The 22,343-nt window shown below is 52.9% G+C and overlaps 1 protein-coding gene and 1 long non-coding RNA gene across 5 annotated transcripts in view; both read left to right on the plus strand.

Annotated features, from left to right (window-relative positions):
* Positions 1 to 13,887: 13,887 nt before the first annotated feature.
* LOC118901105 lies at positions 13,888 to 16,028 on the plus strand. The gene is made up of 3 exons (XR_005021296.1): positions 13,888 to 14,198; positions 14,740 to 14,982; positions 15,481 to 16,028. It is a non-coding gene; the product is annotated as an uncharacterized LOC118901105 (long non-coding RNA).
* A 4,711-nt stretch (positions 16,029 to 20,739) lies between these two features.
* Positions 20,740 to 22,343, plus strand: part of CRHR2 (corticotropin releasing hormone receptor 2) — a 44,986-nt gene continuing 43,382 nt past the window's right edge. For 3 of the 4 annotated variants that reach the window (XM_036864244.1, XM_036864245.1, XM_036864249.1), the window contains exon 1: positions 20,740 to 20,880. In XM_036864244.1, coding sequence (XP_036720139.1) covers positions 20,794 to 20,880 — 87 coding nt within the window. In that variant the 5' untranslated portion in view covers positions 20,740 to 20,793. Of the gene's footprint in view, positions 20,881 to 21,701; positions 21,888 to 22,343 lie in introns of those variants that run through there. The other variant, XM_036864248.1, reaches the window with a different exon arrangement.

The raw sequence follows: 22,343 nt of genomic DNA on the forward strand, positions 1-22,343 counted from the left end.
CAGAAGCTGAGCATTCTGGAAGCCTCTAGAAGACAGGCATGTTCAAGGCTGGCCCAATTCTCTCCCAGATTTGGCCTGTGTGGTAGGACCCTGGTCTGGTTTTCAGATTCTTCTGAGGAAAGTGGGAACCTGGGTGAGGCTGGGCTCTGAGGCCCTGCCCTCCCCACACACCTGGATGACAGTGGGTGGGTTCCTCCTGACATGCTGAGTGAATCTTCATCTGCTGGTGGGTCCTGAGCTCCATGTCGGGGGCACAGCACAGGGGCACTTCAGGACAGCCCAGATCATAGTGCACTATCGGAGGTCCGAGCAAAGGACAGGGGGGTGAATGTTTGTTCAGACGCCCCCCCCCCCGATCCCTGCCCCTGGCATGGCCGTGAAGGCAACAATGTCTTGCCCATCTTGCTCCCCATGGGTGTTGGGATGTCTGGGGAAGCAGGAGGGGCTCAGGGGGCAGGAGTCATCCCTGGGGGGAGAGTGATGGGGCCTTCACACAAGGAAGGACACACATTCATCCACTGAGGGGGCTGGTGGGCGAGTGTGTATGGGTGTAGGAGGAAGGGAGTGAGCTCCCCGTCACTGTGGGCTATGCAAGCAGAGGCTGAGAGCTCCTGCAGCATGGAGAAGAGGGGCTCCTGCAGCCCAGCGCCCAGTGGGAAGCTGGTCTAGAGGAGGTACCTGTGGCCTTCCCTTTAGTCCTCAGGCTGAGGGCGGGTGTGTGACATGGGTGAGGCTGGCTGCCCCTGAGAGGGGGCACAGCCAGGGTGAGCACCAGGAGAGAGGGAAAGGAGCATGGGAGAGTCATCAAGGGCTCCTGCAGGGGCTGGCGTGGGCTTGGAGGGGTTTCCACAGGCAGAGGGGCCGGTCCAGGGCTGATCATCCTGGCAAAGAGACTGGTGTGATCAAAGGCAGTGGGAAGGTGGGCAGGGGTGAGGCACCCAGATCAGGAAGGCTGGGTGGCTGGTGGGTGCCGGACCAGCGGATAAGTGGCTGAAGGGTCTGAATGAATAGGGTCTGGCATGTCAGGACTCCTGACGCCTCTTCCCTGGGAAGGGGAGGGCCAGGCGCGAAGGAGGGTGACGTGCTTCTCTGTGGCCGTGGTGGAGGGAGGGTCAGAGGCGTTCCCAGAGGGAACATGGCCGGGAAATCCTTACTTTGCAGATGCAGCCGCTCCTGCTGGAGAGGCTGGCCCAGCTGAGACGCGACGGGGGCCGAATGGCTACAGACAGTGGGAGCGCACATCTGTGATTCAGGGAGAGATCCACTTCGTGATGGTGTTGGTAGCCTACCCACTAGGCTGAAAAGAAAACAATGAACTTCTCTTTGTAATGATAACTTCTGGATCTGAGAAAGACGGCCCCTGTCCATTCTGCCGGCCAGTAATTTACCCGCCCCGCCTCTCACCCGGGGTTATAGTGCTCGTTTTAGACCTCAAAAGGCATAACTGCTTGTATTTCCTTCAATTCCACAAAGAAGAAAATCTTTTCTACTATGGCAGCAAAGGCAGAAAGCTTCTGAAATCCATTAAGAGAGCCCAGCATTTGGCTTTCAGACAGTCAAATGACCCCCTCGCTCCTGCATTGTGGTGCTGGGGGCCGGTGGGCTGGGGAGTAGAAAGGTGGGACGGAATCCCAAAGTGGTTGGGAGAAGGACACCGTGGATGGAAACCGCCCAGTGTCTATCCTTCCCAAGAGCTGGCAGGAAAGGGGAGTCCCAGTGAAGGCAGGCCCCTCAAAGGCCATGGAGACAACCACCCAATTCACGGATGGCAAAACTGAGACTCCAGGAGAGGGGAGCAGCCTGAGGGTACGAAGCTGGGTGGTAACCCTGTGCCCTGGAGTTTTAGCCAGGAGTTGGAAAGCCTGGATTCCAGGCGCAGCTGAACCTCTCATCAGCTGTGTGGCCTTGAGTGTCATGTGTCACCCCTCCCTGACATGAGGTAGTGGAAGGAAGGTGTTGCCCGAGGTCTCCTCCAAGGATCCGAGGCCTCTCCTCTCCAACTCACCTCCACGGTGCACCAGCCTAAAGGCAGGTGACCTGGTGGGGCACAGCGGTGTCCACTGCAGGGCAGCCAGGGAGGGCCTCAGTGACATTTGCAGCAGGAGGTGAGGGAGGGAGCCATGCAGGTATCAGGGCAGGTGCCTCCCAGGCAGAGGGAACAGCAGGTGTAAGGACCCTGAGAAGGGAGAGCGGCTGGCAAGTTCCAGGTGCAGGCTATGCAGGTGTGTGCATGCGTGTGTGTGTGTGTATGCAGGCCTCTGTGTGTGCGTGTGTGTGTGTGTGTGTATGCAGGCCTCTGTGTGTGTGTGTGCGTGCGTGTGCTTGCGTATGTGTGTGTGTGCAGGCCTCTGTGTGCACGTGTGTGCATGTGTGTGTGTGTGTGTATGCAGGCCTCTGTGTGCGTGTTGTTCGTGCAAGGGTCTGTGTTTGTGCACACCAGGGACATGTGCCTGCAGATCTGTGCGTGAATGGTGTGCTGTTCATGCGGGCCTCTGTGCGTGTGTGTGTTCACGTACCTGTGTGTGTGGAGAGCCTTGAGGGCCACTGAAAAGCCCAGGCCCTTCCTCTGAGTGAGTTGAGAGCCATTCCAGACCCTTGAGCAGAGAAGTGACATGATCAGACTTAGGCTTCAAGGCCCGCTGAGGGGGCCGCGTCTCTGCCTGGGCGACTGGCTGTCGCCCTGGGGCCACTCCTGCCCGGGCCTAAGACTGGGCTCGGTGGTGCCACCAAAGCTCTGTTCATCAAGGCAGGAAGCAGCGGGGTGCAAGGAGAGGGGAGAGGGGAGCAGCAGAAGTGGGGAGGCGACTGGGCTCAGCCTGGGCGAGTAATTGTGGAAGAAAAGTCCAGAAGGGAGATCAGAATCACCCTCTGCCAGGGCCTCTGCTCAGAGGGCTTTGTAAATAATGCCCCGAATAATTAAAAAGAGACTGTGCTCCCCTCCTCCTGCCTTGGGAGAGAGATTCACCTGCAAATAAATTAAAACCGAATCCAGCATGTGCATGACTCCAGCGCTCAGGCTGTCTGTGAACCGGCGGGTCCCCTGAAGACGCCTGAGCACCAGGAGCCGTTCTGCTTGTGCTGCTCCGGCTGCAGCCCTGGTGGGCGTCCTGGCTTCCGGCTGCAGAATCCCTCTGAAGCCGAGCAGGACCCTATGGCCCTCGCCCCCGCCCCATGTCCTCCGCCTGCCTTTTGTCTGTGGAAAAACTTTAGCCAGAGAATAAGTTTAATCAGAGAAGTGAGAAAATGCAAAAACAAAGGAAAGCCGTCCAACAAGACTAAATAATAATAGTTCAGTCATTAAGCACAGTCAAGGACCTTTAGTTCCTTCTCGAGGGCTGTAGATAATATTCTGAGCCATCTCCTGTGAGCTGTCTTATAGATACTGAAACCTCCACCGGGTGGAAGAAGTTAACTACATGATGACCAGGCTGTAGCCACGACACAAGCTGCCACAATTCCAAGAATTGGCCTCAGGGAAACGGGAACAAACCGACCCTGGAACCGAAGACTAACTGTACCTAAAACAGTCAAGATGACGCCGGTCAGACCACCGATGGCCAATTTCAAGATGCCTGTCAGAGCTGACTGCGCAGTCTCTGCGTGTAGCCCCCTCCCTCCATCTATAAAAGCTCTTGCCCCCTGATTGTCACGGGGGGAGTCGGCCTTTGGACAGGCGTCCGCCCTCCACCCACGCCCCCGACCCCGGTTGCCTGCATCCAAAATAAAACAAATTTTCCTTTCCACCAACGTGGCCACTTTATTGGCTTTTGAGCGGCGAGCTGCCGTTACCCCTCTGCCCTGCGCTCATGCTCTCTGGGCCCAGAGCACTGCCCACACCATGGGGTGAGGGCGGTATGGGGATAAGTAGGCCTCGCCCACACTGAGTTGTTTTTCTATCGGGGTGGGGCTGTCTGTACGGACGGCTCAGTGCGGCCCAGGCTCCTCTGACCTGCTGAGGGGCCTCCGCTGACCATCCGGAGAGCGGGAAGAAGGCTTTGGCTGATTCACTGCGCGAAGAGGTGCCGGCGTTGAATGGGTTGATGGGACAGAGCTTCAAAAAGAAGAGAAAAAGGGCTATGCAAATTCAAGGTAGAATTACGTTATGTAACCGAAAAATATCAACAGACGCCAGGCTGAGCCCTGCTTCTGCGTGGTTGAGAAACCATCTGGAGTCCTAAATTTATCCCCCCTCGGCAGCAATTTTCCTCAGGGAGAAGGGGCTCTTTCGGTGAGCATTAACTCGAGTCCTGGCACCAGGTGGGCCTGAGAGAGGCCATGGGGTCCGGGTCCCCACCTCAGAGCAGGACCCAATGGTCTGTGCCCCAGGCCTGCCAATGGCAGTGGCTCTGGCCCAGTTGCTGGCTACCCCATGGTCAAGAGACCTTGTAGGTGGAAGAAGCCAGGGGGACTCTTGGAGCCTAGAAGGCCAAGTTCTGCCTACCAGGAGGATGTGTCCCACCTCACCTGCAGGCTCTCCACGTGATGGCCCACCTTGCTGAAACACCCCATGTTGTCCTGGCAGAGGCCCAGGGAGGAGAAGTGGGAACTCTCTCTCTCTCTCTCTCTCACTCTCTCTCTCTGACACACACACACACACACACACACACACACACAGGAAAGAGGACCCACGCCTCCCTCCCAGCTGAGGGCTCCAGCCACCTTGCTACGTGCATCCCGCTCGCAGAGCACTCCACCCCCCAGAATCTGTGACCTCCCCCATCCAGCAGCCAAAACCAATTACTGACACCCAATTAATCAACTCTTCCTAGAAACTGAACTCCCAGGCAGAGAGGCAGGGGCACGCTGAGGACTGCCTGAAATCATGAAAGGGAGTCAGTTAAAGTGTTCTGAGCTGGGGAGCTGCAGGGGCAGATTTATCCCCCTTTTCATCCTCTTAAAGCGACAGAACCCTCTAGAACTCTGTGCCCCTTTGGGGGAGCTGGAATCTGATCAGATGGAGTTGTTCCCCACTACCCGCCCAGGGAGGATTATTCGGGCAAACTTCGCTTTCAAGTCCTTGTTGTTTCCAGGCGATGATGGTGGTAGTAGTAACAGCTCAGTTAGGAAGAACCTACTATGCGCCAGGCACTGACTTTCCATTATCTGTGACTTTCGACTTGAGCTAGGTGCCGTTGTTCTGGTTTTACAGTCAAGGCAACTAAAAGTTGGTGGATTGAAATCAAGAAATTGGCGGAAACGCACACAGCTGGTGAGTGACGTGCCCACCTTAGAAGGCGACCCCCACCCCATCCTGTCCCATCCCTGGCACTCTACGCTCCCTCCCCTGCTTCATCTCACCCCATAGCACCTGCTCCATGTGACTCACCGCGCACGTGACTCAGTCATCTTGTTTATTGCCGGCCTCCCTCAAAAGAATCTCAGGTCCGCAGAGGCAGTGACTTTCATCTCATCTGTTCCCCAGTGCTACAACTGTGCCTGGCACAGAATGGGCACTCGATAAATAGTTGAATGAATAAATGATATGTTATGAGGATGTTCCAGGCCTTGCTGCCTGTGTCCAGAATCCCAGTGAGCCAAGCTGAAAGGAGAGAGATGCCAAAGGGAGGTAGAAACAGTTCCCATGAGAACCTGAGCAAGGCATTGTGGAGGAGGTGACCTTTGCTGCAAGCAGTGGAGGGTGGAGAGGATACACTTTGGTAGAAACGGGGGAAGGGGATATTCCAGGCTGTGGGTTGACATCAGCTAAGGACCTGCACAGAAGAAGAAGGGTCTGGAAACCTAGAGCCGACCAGCCCCTGGTTAGGGCCGAGAAAGTGGTACAGGTGACGTGGGACCACAGACCAGGTTTCTGATAGACTGTAGGGGAAGGTGTGAGGTCAGAAGCAGCCCTGGGGAGTCTCATCCCAGCCAGGCAGCTGCACCCCAGGGAGATATAACAAGCCTTCTCATCAGAGCTGCCAGAAAGATGGATTGCCTTCACCGAGGGGCCTCCGAAGTGAGCATTACTGCCTGCCCCCTTCTGCACCTCGCCTCAGAAACTCTGCACTCCCAGCCCACGCTGCAGCTAGAGTGAGAAGGCACAAAGCCCGCTGGGGTGACTGAAGCCCTTCACTCTAGACGAATCACACCTCTAAGTGGCCCCCTACCCACCCTGCATGGCAGGATGTTGCCCCTTCAGAGCGGGGACCAGAGGAGGCTGTCAGGTCCCGAGGTCTGAGCTTGACAGGGGCTTGGGGGGAGGCGGGGAGGGGGGCCACGCTCAGGGACAGCCTGGAGTGAGCCTTGGCTCTGGACCAGATGGAGGCTCCAGGGCTAGGAACCCGACCCCGCCGCTCTCCGGCGTCAGGCAACACCTTTGGCGTCTCTGAGCCTCATTTTCCACATTTGGGAGAAAAGCTGCCCTGAGCTGGACCAGTCGGACTCTCTGGGCTTTGGAACTGGGATTCACAAAAACCTAGGGAAGTTGAGGACTTGGGGGCTGAGGGCACTATCCTGAGGCAGCGTCAGAGAGCCCATGAACACAGAAAGCAGAGAAAACTGGTGTGCACAGGAGGCCTTGGTGCCCCCATGGAGGTGAGGGGGATGCAGTCTGAGTTATTGATGGGTTTTCCCAAGCCAAACCTTCCCTCCGCTGCATTTCCTGGCCTGGGCTTCACTGAGACACTCCATATCCTTATAAATTCTCCTCTTTTTTCTCAATCTGTTTGAGAGGATTTTAATTGTATAGTAGATGGTGTTTCCAAAAGCTACAACAATCTCTCTCAACCCACATGCTCGTTTGCAATAGGCCCGTGCCACTCTTCCACATTAGTGAAATCTATTTCCCCTCCCCTGGCCCTGAGACTGTGATTTAGCCAGTGGATGAGGCATCAATGACATTCCGGGGCTTCCAGATCCGAGCATTAAGAAGACCCGGCAGCTTTCACTCGTGCATCCTGAGGGGAGCCAATGACCAGGTAAAAATGTCACTTCCCTGAAATCACCATGCTGTCAGGAAGGCTCAGCAAGGCCACTTGGAAAGGCCATGCAGCACGATGCCCACCCAGGCCCCAACTGGTCCAGCCATCTTGGCCCAGGCTCCAGCTATGTGAATGAAGAAGCCTTCTTGAATGATCTAGACCCAGCAGACAACTCATGGAGCTGGCCATTGACAACTGAGCTGTCCCCATTGAGCCCTCCCCAAATTGCAGAAGCATGAGCAAACCAAGATTGCTGTTGTCTTAACCATTACGTTTGGGGTAGTTGGCAACAATGGATAACAAATGAATTGTAGCCAAAAGACTACAGTCCTCCCTACCCACATCTGTTAGGTTCCTGAGTACAGACAGTGACAGATCCTATAATGAGGGACACCAATTAGGGTGAGATCCCATGAGCTGAGGAGGCCTCGGGTTCAGGTCCCAGTCTGGTCTTTGACTGTGTGACTCTATTGTTCTAAGTGTCAGAAATGCCATCCTCACCCTGCACCCCAGCCAGGTCCTGTGAGCATCCTTCCTGGACCAGCCTGGTGACCTGGACTTCACGGAGCAATCTGCCCCAAGCTGCGTTACTCTTCTCCTCCTTTCACGGTATCTTTATTCAGCACCTAATTCATTCAGTGAGTGTTTCCTCTACAAATGGCTAATAACCATAAGAAAGTATGCTTAGCCTCATGAGTAATCAGGGAAATGCAAATTAAAGCAAGAATGAGATTCACCTTCCTGTTTATCAGACTGGCAAAATGAAGATTGATAATAACTGCTCTAGACACGAATAGGACATACTGGGGGTCTCAGGTGCTGGGAAGCCAGCAATATGGAGGACAATTTAACAGCATCTATTAAAGTACAAAATGTCTGTATCTTCCAATTCAGCAATCCCACGTCGGAGTTTGTATCCCAGGGAAATACTCGCACATGTTACACAAAGAGGCACGTGCAAAAGGGTTCTCCGCAGTGTAGTCAATAACAGTGAAACTCTGGAAACGTAGCACACTTCCGTTAACAAGGGCACTGTACCCCCCTCTGGTACACAAGGCCCATTACCATGGATGGTATTTTATGCCATATTCATGCCGTAGCATAGATGATATACATAGACGACATACATAAATGACACATAGCACATAAGTGCTGATACTGGAAGATCTCTAAGACATATTGTTCAGTGAAAGTGCATCTGCACAGTATGACATTTGTGTAAACACCCACAGAAGAAATAGAAGTACAAAATTTCAAGCATAAATGAAAAATTTAAGGTGTGAAAAGGAACTCAGGAAACTGATAAAACGTGTTCTCTGGGGAGGTTGATGGAACTGAGAGGGCCAAGGGGGCTGTCTATCTCTCGTATTTTTATTTTTAATAATGATAATATATTTGGGTGTTTCTTATGTTATGAAACATAATTTTTAAAATTAGTGTTTATGAATACCCATGTGTGCAAGTGAGAAGAAACCAAGCTGAGGAGAGAGCCAGGGCAGGAGTTTGAGGCTCAGACTCAGGGGGAGCATAGGAGTGGGGAGATCACTGGGCCCAGGATGGTCAAGGAAAGCAGCCTGGAGGAGGGTGCCCCCAAAGGCTGTACAATAAAAATAGACTTCTAGAAAAAATGAAATAAACCATAAAGATACACAAAATATATGTTTTATTATTAGATTCAACAAGCATAAAACTACTCTGCTAATTGCCATAAAAGTTTCCACACGCTTACTCTCAATTTCTATATTCACTGCAGGCCAATAGCCAAAAGTTTACAAACTGACAGCATCCACGGAAACCCCCACCACTTTGAGCAGCCCTAGGATGGACCCTCTAACTAACTCTCAGGGCCAGTCACAGCCAAAGATGACCAAGAGCCTAACTCTACCTTCCTCTGGAGAATCATCTCCCTCCCTCACTGTGCGTCTACAATTCTCAAATCTGGATGAGCATTAAATCCTCTTTCCTATGTCTACAGACTCCATCCTTAATAAGGGCCAGAGTTGGGGGATTTTCTGAAATACTTTTTAAAAATTTTTTTTTTTTTTTTTTTATTTATTTATTTTACTTATGGCTGTGTTGGGTCTTCATTTCTGTGCGAGGGCTTTCTCCAGTTGCGGCAAGCGGGGGCCACTCTTCATCGCGGTGCGCGGGCCTCTCACTATCGCGGCCTCTCTTGTTGCGGAGCACAGGCTCCAGACGCGCAGGCTCAGCAATTGCGGCTCACGGGCCCAGTCGCTCCGTGGCATGTGGGATCTTCCCAGACCAGGGCTCGAACCCTTGTCCTCTGCATTAGCAGGCAGATTCTCAACCACTGCGCCACCAGGGAAGCCCCTGAAATACTCTTTAAAGCATTGCTACGGGGAAAACCAGTAAGAGGAGGCTTGCTGAGAAGCACTGTTTTCTTGCAGTCGGATTCCTGGCTGGGAGGTCAGCGATTCTGGGTTCTGCTTTTCAATCTATCACCAACTAGCTAAGAGACAAATAAGATTTCTCTGGGTGTCATTTTCCCTCCCTATGAACTGGACAGAAAGGCGTCTCTGGACCCTGCAATGTCATCACTGTGTTTCCAATGATCTAGAAAATGCATATTGCCCCATAGGTTCAGACGTCAATGGCCAGGACAGAAATCGTGGTGAGATCCTCTGGGAAAGAATTCCCTGGTTAACTCGTCACATGAGTTAATAGGTCGTATTAAACCGATGGCTGGCTGCTGTCCCTCCCTAGGTGAATCCTGGCACTACCACAGTGCCGAACTTGCTAACTTGCGTTTGCCTTTTCCCAAAGGCAATCTGTTGATTCTTTGACATTCAAACCTCTGATCAGTTCACAGTCATGGACAGACAAGTGAATCTGGAGAAGCAGTACAGCTTCCCATCCAAAGGGACATAAGTCCCATCTCTGCGAGTGCCCGAGCACACCCCTCCCCTCACTGGGCCTCAGTTTCCACATCTACAAGGAGGGAAATCAAACTACATGTTCAACTAGCTGTTCTCTAAAGTCCCCTGCAAAGCTCTCTATTTTGTATATTAATTTGCCAATTATCACTAGACTTTCATCATAACGCAAACCTTTGTAAAAGATCAATGTCACTTCTGGTCTGGATCACCAGGGTGACCTCCTCCATCCTGACCACATTTTCCACTGACTGTCCCGTGTAAAGCCTGTCGCAGCAGCTAGACCCACTGAGAGTGTACCACAGTCCAGGCACTGAAGTCCCCTCTCTACCTTGATTAACCAATGTCGTCTTCAAAGCCATCGGAGGAGGTAGGAACTATAACAGGTACTGTTCTGAGCTCCACTTTACAAAGGGAATTGTGACCCAGAGAATTGAAGTAACTCGCCCACGGTCACACAAGTGGAATGCAGTAGGCAGTCTGGCTTTAATCAATGTCCATTGAGCCCCTACTATGCGCATATAAGACTCTGCACAGAATCAATATTTGGGGCCACCTGTGATGGTATTTACGTTATGCTCAAAAACCAATTTCTCCTTCTTCCCAAGCAGCCAAGGGAAATGCAGGACAAGTTTAATTTCCTTTGTCAATATTCTATATACCAAAGAGAACATTAGCAGGTCGTGCCAGGAGATGCAGCTCTCAGCACAAATACCTCCTATTATCACCGAATCAATGGCTCCAGTGCTCGGTTTGAGAGTACTATCCTTAAGGAAGGAAAAAGCTTTCGAGTGAAATTCCAATTTCCCTTTACAAACAGCCTCCTGGTAAGACCAGCCAGGGGGCCAGATGGTTGATGCCCAGGTGGGCTCTGAAATGCAGTGGGAGGGCTGTGTACCGGAAGAGCTGAGGTTCTCACTTCACAGGAAACCCCGGGAAAACAGGAGAGGTATTTCTAAAAACCTGTAGACCTTAGGTGGCCCTTCCTGAAGAAAGACACCTTAGCATGGTGGCGAAGAGCATGACCTCCTGACCCACATTGCTTGGGTTCGACTCCCGGGGCCACCACTTATTGGCTCTGTGACCATGGGCCCGTTAATTAATCTCTCTGTGCTTCAGTTTCTTCATCCCTAAAACACAGACAACAGTAAGGTTCTGCGAGGATTCTATAAGTCCATACTGTACATGCAAACGGATTAGAATCAATTTTGGGGACCACCTGTGATGGTATTTACGTTATGTTCAAAATACGTATGCATCAGCTGTTACTATTATAATTCTTGGTAACTCACAAAGCCCACTATTTGGAAATGCAGAAGTCAAGGGTTCAAGTGTGGGATTTCACTTCCTCATGAAATATGCTTCCTTATAAGAACAGTGTGATGAGCTTCCCTGAACACAAAGCAACAGTAATGACTTTCTTTCCCTTCCTCCCTCCACCGTCTAAGTGTATCCATCCTCGGGTCCCCATCTCCTCTCCTTCCCAGACTGTTCCAGCGCCCATGGCCTCCACCCCTCCTCAACATGCTCGCAGCCTCCTCTACCCCAGCCTGGGCTGTTCCTTGACTGTGGAGGAGTCAGCCTACCGAGAAGGGTGGCTGGATTATTCCTCTGCTTCTCCTCCCACCCGCGACTCATCCCCCTGGATCAGCCTGGGTCACCTCTTCCCATCCTCCCTGAGGAAGCCTGACACAGGGCTGGGCCCACAGAAGGGATCGGGGAAGGGCTAAGTCGTACCAAGTGACCACAGGGGTCAAGGTTGCTGAGAAGACAATCTGGGGTGAAACGCTGGTCACAGCTCACCTGCAAGCTGTCTACAGAGCATGGCCTCCAGCAGTCCTAGCGGGGCTGACCTCTTCTCTGACTCCTGCCAAGACTACAAATCCTGGCTGGGGTTTGATTTCTGCATTTTGTCCCCATCTGACCCAAAATCAGCTCTCTCAGTATCCCCTCACTCACCACTCCCTAGGAGCTTCTATGTGGGGGGCAAGCAGGTACCCCAGACTCCAAGCCCTGAATTAACCCAGGGCCCTCACTCCCCCTGCAGCCTTCGGCCCCCAAGTCTTCAACTAGATCCGCAAACCATGAGCCTGTTCAGTGCAATGGGGGTAGGCTCTTGCCTAGGGGTCAGGATCCCTGTGGTCTCCTCCACAGCAGCCTTCCTTAAATGCCCAGACTCACCCACCCAACCTGCGGGGCTGAGGGAAACCCCTTCTCAACCCCCAGAACAAGCCATAAGTAATTCCTACATTTTAAAATGCATTTTTTTCTTAATATTAAAAAGGAATATACACCCTTGTAAAATTTTGGAAAATACCGAAAAGCACAAAGGAAAAAGTAAGAAATCATTGACCCATGATTAGCTGTGAGTTATCTGTGACCCAGAGTTATCCGTGTCTAACAAATGGTTCTGTCCTCTCATACAGACATATTAGATGCCCAAGCTTCTGTGATACCCGCTAGAGGGAGCTGGGCACCCCTCCTTTTAGCCCAACTAGTAGCATTGGGTGTTTACGTGTGAACCAGGAGACTCCCAGAAAATCTCAAAATCAAGCCCACGCTTGGGGTTCAGACATCCAGGCCCACAAAACAGACAGGTGTAGGGCTGTGCCACGGTTAATGTTATGTGTCAACTTGGCTAAGCTATGGTGCCCGGTTGCTTGCTCAAACAACCATTGAGATGTTGCTATGAAGGTGTCTTTTAGATTTTAAATCATTTAAACCAGTAGGCTTTGAGTAAAGCAGATTACCTTCCTAGTATGCGTGGTCCTCGTCCAATCAGGGGAAGTTGACGTTTCCCCAAAGATGAAGGAATTCGGCCTCAAGACTCCCACATGGAGACCCTGCCTGAATTTCCAGCCTGCCTGCCCTGTCCTGCAGATTTCAGACTCAAGACTGCAATACAAACTCTCACCTGAATTTCCAACCTGCCAGCTCACCTATGGACTTCAGCCTTGCCGCCCTCCCACATCTGCGCAAGCCAATTCCTTAAAATGAATCTCTTTTTATGTATACATATCCTACTGGTTCCGTTTGTCTAGAAAACCGTGACGAACACAGGCAAAGCCAAATGGCAGAGCAGCTCTGAGACTCGTGAGGGCGGGTCACAGCAGGCCAGAGGCTGGAGGGAAAGAGTGGTCTGAATGCGCCACGCTGGCGATCATTTGAACGGTCTCGAACCCGCCTCTCTGGTGGCCAGAGGGCACACTCATCCACAACAGACGCTGTCCCACTACACACACCCAGAAGCACCCTGCTGTGGGGCCTCTAACGAGGACGGTTCTCCCTCCCGACTACCCAGCAGGCAATTCGCTGGGCCCTGCACAGCCTCTGTCCCCAGGCAGGGGCTAGTGGGGCTGGCGCCTGGCAGGCGTGAGGTTCAAGGCGGCAGATCCACGCGCAGCCAGCAGGAGCAGAAGGGTCTTGGCGCAGCAGGAGGAAGAAGGGTCTCACTGCCGAGCCTCCACGTAGCCGGGGTAGCCGCACCCTGCTCTGTGGTCAGGGGCTCAGGAGAAATGCATGTGTGGGTCTGTGCAAGCCAGACAGAAGAGACAAGGGCAGGACAAGAGGCCAGCAAAAGCTGGGACTCTGACCAGAGATGACCATGAGAACATGAGCTCCCTGGAATACATGACCGCCCTGAGAGGTCACTGAAGCTCCCCCGGGATGCGGGATAATGTGCTTACAGCAACTTGAGCTAAATCTCAAAGGACAGCTGTTGTCACATGGAAAACGCTATGGGTGGGAGAGGCCTAGGGGAGAGCAACCCTCCCACAGTTGGGACACAGGCATATTGGCAGGAAAGCAGGGCCCAGAGTGGCCGGCGTCCTGTTTCAGGACTTTCTTAGAGCTTGGATTAAATGTCTCCTTGTTTCTGGCTTATGTCTAGCCTTTGGCACTGCTGATGATTTTCTGTGTATCTTGGGAAGGTGAAAGGGGGTTAATTAGCAGGTGCAAGTCTTTAGCGGTCATAACCTCCAAGTCCCCTAATTTGTTGTTTTCAGGGCCTTGTCTTGTTCCAGGCACAGCTGAGGACGGTGGCGAAAAGGAGATCAGGGTGGAAGGAAGTGGATTTTAGCCCACATCACTGATCGGCTGGCTCTGGCCGAGGGAGCAAAGCAGAACTGCCACCCCCCACTGGGCCAGGAAGTTATCAGAGTGTCTGCCCGGAAGGCCATCAACCCCCAGTGTGGAGAGTGGCCAAACAGAGACCAGGGACCCCGACAGGGAGACCAGCCCCCTGGGAATCTGAACTTCTCCAGACTCTTGCATGACCTGGGGGTCATGTAAGGCACCCCAACCACAGAGACAGCCTTATCCTCACTTGGCAGATGAGAAGCCTGAGGCTCAAAGGGTGAAGCTTTTGGCCAAGGGCAGACAGCCGGTAAGTCCCGCAGAAGGACTGGACCCTTCCTCCCAATGCAGGCATGGGGCAAGTTCAGTCAGATACTCCCAAGCTGCCTAGCCACTGGGCCTGACTTTTGGCAGCAAAGGGCTGAATCCAGGCCCCATCAACCTCACAGACCACCCACCTTTTATTAAGCTATGTCTCGGGCTCCTGCCCTCTGGGGGACCGACCCACAAGCTACCCCACAGCAGAAGCAGCCTGGCCCAGGAGAAGAGGAAGGGACTTGTGATGTGGGCTCATCTCACTCTGCAGGCAGAGGTGGGGAGGGGACGGGCCGGTGGTACAGTCAAGGGGCAGCCTTCCTGCAGGGCCCTCACTGGGCCTGCTGTCACCTGTAAAGTGGGGATGGGAACGGAGTGACTGTTAAGGTTCCTTCCAGCTCCGATGTTCTCTGCGGAGCAGCATCAGGACCAGAACTTAGGCCACCACCCCTTCCTATCCTTAGTGCCACCCGACTTGTCTCCTGCCTTTGGGGCATGTCCCAGCCAAGCCACCGTCCACTCTGTTCTTTCTACAGTGCCGATGTGACCATGTCACCAGTTCCGCCAGTGCCTGCCTTACCCAGGCCACATGCCCCCTGGCCGGGGCTCTGGCCACTGCTCAGCCTCACCTCAGTGGCCCCACCGCCCATCCATGACTGACTCCACGCCGACAGCCTCCCGGCGGTCCCCGAACCTGTCTCTTTCTCACTCATTCTGGGAGACCCTCCCTGCACCTTGACCGCCCCTCCACTGGCCTCCACACCTCCACCATCACACAGGTGAGCTCTGCTCATCCTCTGCCACCCCGGGGGCTGGGTGGTATTGGTGAGTCCACACTCACTGGCCCTCACAGCCCTTGTCTGATTACTGGTCTGTCCCTGCCACCATGCTGGGACAGCCGCTGTGTCTTCTCTCCCTGCACCCTGCACTTGATAGGTGCTCAATAACGATTGAATTTGTACCGACTGTCCTCTGCCTTCCTGCCTAGTGCTCTTACAGGAGTCCAGGAAAGGCAGACTTGGGTGGAAACATTCAGAGTCTGCCCGTTGTGTCAGGGCGTTCTCAAATCCCTCTGTCCAAGCCTCTTACTCCAAGCCTCCCGTGGTCATCCCCATTCCTTTGTCCATTAGACAAACATTTGTTAGGAACCTACTCCGTGCTAGGCACCCACAGTCACGCCTTGCACAGGATCTTGCACATAATGAGTCCTCAATGTTTGTCGACTTTGAATGGGAAGAAACAGAGTGACAATGATTAATATTCCCTCACATTTCCAGGAAGTGGTGTTCTCCTCCAGTCCTCACAATGACCCTCCATGGTAGGTGTTATTATTTCACTTGACAGGTACAGCAACTGAGGAGAAAAGGTAGAGAGAGATGTGTCATCCAGGAGGCACTGGAGCAGGACGGACACCATAGACCAGACCCCTTCCCAGGGGACAGCGGCGGCCCAGCCGGCACCACTCTCGGGATCCCCTCCGTGGGTTTCTGCCCAGCTCAGCCCGTGGCATCTGCCCCCGGGAGGAGCCTACACAGGAGACAGGGGGCAGCTGTGAAACCATAGACACGACAACCAGGAGCCAGGCCCCAAGTGCCACTCAGCCCCGGAGCCCGAGCGGTTCCGGAAAATACAAGCCCCACAGCTGTTCTCCAGGCACAAAGTTCAAGGCTCCTTGATGAGCAGGTAAAAACTGCCAGAGCTGACTTAATCCCTATTCATCAAACATGATGACTTGTTTTTCTTTGGAGCCAAGTGACAACAGAGCTGATCATAACTCATACTTGGATCTGACCACCCTGAACTAGAATTTGGGAGGAAAAAAAAAAAAAAAGAGAGAGAGAGAGGAGAGAGAGAGAGAGATCAGAGTAATATCCCACAGAACCGACAGAAAAAATAAAAATTAAAAATGAGCAAAATCAATGCCTATTCTTTCAGCAATGCTATAAAATTGTGTTCTGAAATTGCATCGCAAAAGCATACTTTGCAGTCTGGGGCTACATGGGTGTGACCACAGCTAAAATAAGGAGATAGCATCATAAACCTGGGGGACAAGATGTCATCTGGCCGTAAAGGGGGCATTCCCCCTCATCTGCTGTGGCAATGGGTCTGAGCAGTCTCAGTCCCAAATGAGAGATGGGGTCCATGTGATGGCCCTGCCAGGCGGGACAGGGAGTCTGGCCAATGCCCCCTGCGTGGTGCAGCCCCTGCCTTTCCTTCAGACTCTGGACTGAGATGCCATCTTATCTCTTGCCCGGGCTGCTGCACCAGCCACTTTGCTTTCTCCTTAACTTCAGACTTGTGGCTCTAACGCAAGAACACCCTGCCGCCCAAGCAAGCAGTCTAGATTGCAGATCCGACCCTGTCCCTCTTCCACTCAGAGACACATGCAACCTGTGTCCCTAAGAACCCCAGTCCTCCAAAGTCACCCTTTCCTTTCATAACCACACACAATGACCTGACTGTTCCAGCCCATTAGACTTACAGAAAGTCAGGCTCTCCCCAACAGCTCTGGTTCCCAGACATGGGGTGTCTTCCACTTTCCTGGTCACCTTTTACTCTAAATTCTACTCCTGTTCAATTCTTGATCCTTCTGTGTTGATCAGAATTCCTTGGGTGGTAAGCAACAGAAATACACTTCAAACTAGCTCAGGCATGGACCCTCTCCCCTCCTCTTTTCTCTGCTCCCCTTTCCTTCAGCTTGGCTTTCCCCAGACAACAGTCAACAGCCAAGTCAACGGCTGTGCTTTGCACCTGTCAGTTTCTCCAAAAGAGGAATAGTCTTTCTCTCTGATGCAAAGTTTAACAATCCCAGGGAAGGGCTCTGATTGAGTCAGTTCAGATTAGCCATCCACTCCTGTACCAACCAACTGTGCTCAGTAGGGTGAGGCCCTCTCCTTTGTCCAGCCTGGTTGATTGCATAGGCCAATCCAATCACGTGGCTGAATTAGAACGTGCACTGGGGAGGGTGGGGGCAGGGAGGGAGGAGAATCTTGCCCCCAAGGAGGCAAAAAGTGGTACTTGGAAGGCAAAACAATCTTAGATATTATAAGGGTTTATGGCCCTCCAAAGAACCACAGTACATAAATAGATATACATTACGTCTGTGGTATTAAAATTTCATAGGGGGGAGGGCAATTAGGAAAATAATATAAAAAGGGCTCCTTTTGGGTGGAGGGATGATTATAAAGAAAAAATGTTGAGAAACACTGGAGCAGAGGATGGAGCATTGCTCAGAAGGACAGGGCCATTCTGGACAAAACAATGTCCAGCACCCTTCCCTCCTGCAGCTGCTGACCCCTCTCCAGCTCTATCCACGCACAGGCACCCGTCCTCATTCCCCAAGTGCCACTGGCACAGGCTGTCATGTAGGATGGCCTATTTCTGAAGATGGGGGTTAGCAGAGAATAATTACAGCCCCATCACTAATGTTCACTGACTATTAACACCTCTGGGAAGCCCCTCCAGCCTATCCCTCCTCAGACCCAGCAGTCTTTGTCCCCCCTTTCTCTCCAAGTCCCTGGGACAACCCTCAGCCCAGATCCCAGCCCTTCTACCCCTTCACTGACTTAGATGCCAAACTAGGCTAAATCCAGAATTTCCACTGCTTTATTTTACAAAGCAAACCACCCATCTCCCTTTCTAGACCATCCTCAGTTTGCCTTTCATAACCAAAAAGGGCCATAAAGGCATTTTCATAAATAAAAAGGCTCCTCTGCTCCAGTCTGCCCTTAGGAAGAGAAAGCTTATAAATGACAATTTGTATTAGCCTTGTCCAGATCATAGCTGCTGGCAGGGTTTCTTCTGCCACCAGCAGTCTCTGAAAGCAGAGAAAAGCTGTCCAGAGGACAGTTTAGGGGCTCAAAAGTTTTTGTATGTTTCTTATTGTTGTTGCTGTTTGTTTTTAACCCATTACATTTAGGAGGGCCAAGTCCAGACTCTCCTAACCTTCTAGGTTCCCTTAGACTCCCAGAGGTGAGATGAGAATTCCCACACAGCACTCATAAGGGAGGTGCTCCCAGGAGGGACTGGTAAGAGAGGGGGCAAAGCAGGACAGAAAAGGGAAAGAAGACCCGCAGCAGTGAGACGCCTGGGAGCCCCAAGTTAATTACATCTGGAGTTGGTTCACCTCCAGGAAAAGGAGCGCTAGCCAGTCAATGGCAAAGCATACCCTTGGGGGTTGGAAGATGTAAACCCCTGGGTTCCTGGGGACCAATCCCTACCTTGGTGCAAAATGCAGCTCTAGTTGTCCAAGAGATGCCCTCCTATGAACTTTCCAGGTTGGAGGAGGGCACCGTTTGGAAACACAAGGAAAGCCAGGGAAGCGCACACACAATGTCCTACCAGGGAGGAATCAGGACCGAGCGCCCATGTGCCTGCTCTGTAGACCCTCCTAGAACTAGAGCAGATCTAGCTTCCTTACAGCCTGTCCTTCACTGCCTGACCCTACACTGTCCCCACCCCAGCTAGACACCCAGCCCAGCCAGCTGTGCTTGCCCAGCTCCTTGCTCCTGTTCTCCCCAACTCCTCCATCTGGAGGAAAGATGTCTCCCTTCTCCATCTGTTTAAATCATTCAAGGAGCTCCTGTAGTGCCTTTCCCCCAGAGAACCCCCCCCCACCAACTCCCTGAGCTGTCCCGCACCTTGTACTATCGGACAGCTCCCATCACAGTTATTCAGGCCCAGATCTCACAGGGTCCACACACCTTCCCTCTGCTGGCACTCTCTTCACAGGCAATGAGGCTGGCCTCAAGGTCGGAGCCTCTGCTCTCTGCTTAACAGCACCCATTGTGATGGAGATGCTCCAGTAACACGTGCTGAAAAGAACTGTTGAACCTCATGATGACCCATCAGCTCTGAGGCTACCCACCCTTCAATCAAAGTCTGACTGAGTGGTTATCTCCTACCAGGAGCCCTCTCTGATCAAGCCCATCTGACTGGGTCCAGTAAAGCCATATCCTGTCTCAGGGGTTTCTACCCTGTCACCTTCAGATGAATGGGGAGATCTGGTCAACTCTTCCTTTGATCTCCCTATAAAAATGCCCCTGCACCATTGGAGCTAGGCTCTGTGCAACAGAGGAGGAAGGGAGGAACAAATAAAAAGAAGTGCCTCCCCTGCCTCCCAACCAAGCTGCATGGAGGCCAGCCTCATCCAAGGGGCCGTAAGAGAACAGTCCACATCGAGGAGAATCAGGGGCTCAGATTTAGGCCCTGAGATTTCAGGGCAGGCCAATGTGGGAGCTGGTACAGTCAGGAAGGGCTGCCTGGAGGAAGCAGGTGGAGGAGAAGAACTGAGGGACAGAAAAGTATCCCAGGCAGAGACCAGAGTAAACAGAGTGTCTAAGTTTCTTGAACTTGGGCTGTACCCACCTCGTCTGCACCCTCCAGGAAAAGCTCAGTGCCTCACTAATCACATTCCTCAAATGCTTTCCCCTCAGATCCTAATAACATTGGAATTGCTGCTTAAGCTTTTAAACGCTGTGCACCAGGCCCACCTGTTAGAACAGTTCCACAGCCTTCTTCAGTGGTTCCCAGAATCCTCACCTCCTGAGCCCTGACCCAGCCCTAGGCTGGACCTGTCCCCATCTGAGACCAGCACTGCTCAGCCCTGCCTGATATCAGGATCCCTGTGAAATTTACTAAAACATATCAATGCCTGGGCCCTGCCCCAGCCTGTATCATCAGAAGCTCTGGGTGGGGTCTGGCATTGCTGCATTTGTTGTCGTTGTTCCTTTGTTGTTGTTGTTGTTGAATATATTTTTTTAGCATTTTATTTCAAATTTATAGAAAAGTTGGAAGAATGATCCAAAGTATACCCACATACTCTTTGCCCACATTTACCAATTATTTACATTTTACCTCATTTGTTTTATTGTTCTCTTTCTCTCTATATGTGTATTTGTGTATGTGTGTGTGTATTTCTGAACCCTTTGAAAATAAGTTAGAGATATGGTATCCCTTTAGCCCTAAATATTACTCCCTAAGAACAAGAATTTTCTCTTACCTGTGGATAGGGCACTTATCAAAATCGAGAAGTTGAACACTGACACAGAACTATTATTTAATCTGGCCTCCACGTTCAAATTTCGATTGTCCCAGTGGGCAGTGGTGTGTGGTAAAAGCTCCCCAGACAATCAGAAGATGCCAGCAGGGCTGGGAAGCCTGGTGGGGATGAGATCCGCCCAGCCCACTCTGTGCTCTGCCAAAACCACAAAGACCCCCGCCTCCCTTTCTCAATTCCTCTCTCCCCAGCGTGGGCAGCTACAGCCCTGGCAAAGGTGGCAGGCTGGTGAAAGGCATTAACCCCTTCTCTGCAGACTGGAAGCAGAGTCTGGTCTCTCCGGCTGCCTGGGCAGAAGTTGCTGCCCAGCACCGCTATAAATAACCTGAAGGGGGCGGGCCGTGGGGCGGTGTCACTGCGGAGGGTGGAGGGGGGAGAATACCCCCTCTTCCCGTGCCCGGGGCCATACCTTGGCCGCCTGGTGCGTTGGGGAGGGAGGGGCCCACACAGCTCTAGCCTAGGGCGGGGGAGGGCGGGGGAGGGCGGGACCGCTGTGCTCTGAGGTGCGCTCGGGTCCGCAGCCGCTGAGGGCATGGGGGGTCCCGCGGGGCCCCGGCGCCTTCTCCACGCCCCGCACCCGCTCCTCTGCCTGCTCTGCCTCCTGCCGCCGCTGCTCAGAGTAAGTGCGGGGAGTGGTGGCGGGCGGGGAGGCGCGGGGGGGGGATCTGTTCGCAGGGTCGAGGCGCCGGGAGCTGGAGCTCCGTGCTCTCCTGACTGCGAGGCGGTAGGGGGTCTCACTGCTCAGTTACTGGGCTCGGTTTCACTTAGCCCTGTTAGGAGTTGGATGGAGGAGGTCTTAGGGCTTGGTGGCCTGGGATGGGGTTGGGGATCCCTGTGTCCGGTGATGGGATGGAGATGTCCTGCCTGGATGAGGGGGCAAGTGGAGGGAAGATGAAACTCTTCACACCAGCTAGGATGGGACCTGGAAGCCCTTGTGGATGAGCAGAGCATTCTGGGGGGCGCCCTAGTGTCTAGGACATGCCCTTCCTCGGGTCCAGAAATTTCCTGTCCCCTGTCCATTCTGTCACCTCCCGCATAGATCCTGCTCCGTCTCCCCTGCAGGAGCCTCAAGTCCCTTCCTCACCCCATGCCAGTTCTGGCCCTTCCCCACAAGGGACCCCCAGAAAGCTGTCCCCCATCTCCTGCAGCCCGGTCCTCACACTTGTCTCAGTGACTGAAACCAGGCAGCCCTCAGTATCAAATGAGCAATGGGGCAGAGGGGGCACTTGGGGGAACCAGCCTTGCCAGGGGTTTCTCAAAGCTGTGGGTGTGCCCACTGGCCAGAGTCAGGGTCTGCAGGTAGGAGCCAAGGGTGACAGGATGGAGAGGAGCTGTACAGAAAGAGCTGAAGAAGTGGGGGTGAGGCTAAGAGGGGGTGATTTCCAGAAACAGATGTGGGAGGAATCTACCTCTTACCCTCTCCCCATTTTACAGATGGGGAAACTGAGGCTCGGGGAGGGAGGGTGACCTGTCCTAGGCCACACTTTTCATGAAGAACCACGACACTAAAAGGCTTCAGAGGCCATGCAGTGCAAGGGACGGAGCCAGGCTGGAGGTCAGGAGGCCTGGCCCCATCCCCATATGTACACAGAGGACTCCTTCGTTCAACACTCATTCAACAGATAGGTAGTGAGCGTCCACTGTCTGTGGCAAAGTGGCTTTGCAGACAGACCTGATCAAATCCCTGCTTTGCTGCTTAGTGTGTGACCTTGGACAGGCTATTCAAATTTCCTCAGCCTCAGTTTCCTCCTGGGTAAAATGAGGATGATTTTGGTGCTTACTGAATAGGGTTGTCATGAGGAATAGTTGAGATAGTACAGGTAAAGCGCTGAGCACCGTGCCTGGCACAGAGTAAGCAGAGATGAAGGCACTAGGGGCCCTGCCCTCCCAGGGGGTCTGGTCAGGTGGAGGAGAGGAGTGGGCACCATGCTGAGGTGTGGTCAGTGCCCCGATGGGCAGATGGCCCCTAGACCTGCCAGGTCCTTTTAACGACATTGCAGGGATGGGTGGAGGCTGTGGAGTGGGTTCACTACCACCCCCCCTCCCCACCTCCCACTCCCAAGGTCTTGGGCTCTGAGCTCT

The sequence above is a fragment of the Balaenoptera musculus genome, chromosome 9 (assembly GCF_009873245.2).
Source record: "Balaenoptera musculus isolate JJ_BM4_2016_0621 chromosome 9, mBalMus1.pri.v3, whole genome shotgun sequence".
Lineage (NCBI taxonomy): Eukaryota > Metazoa > Chordata > Mammalia > Artiodactyla > Balaenopteridae > Balaenoptera > Balaenoptera musculus.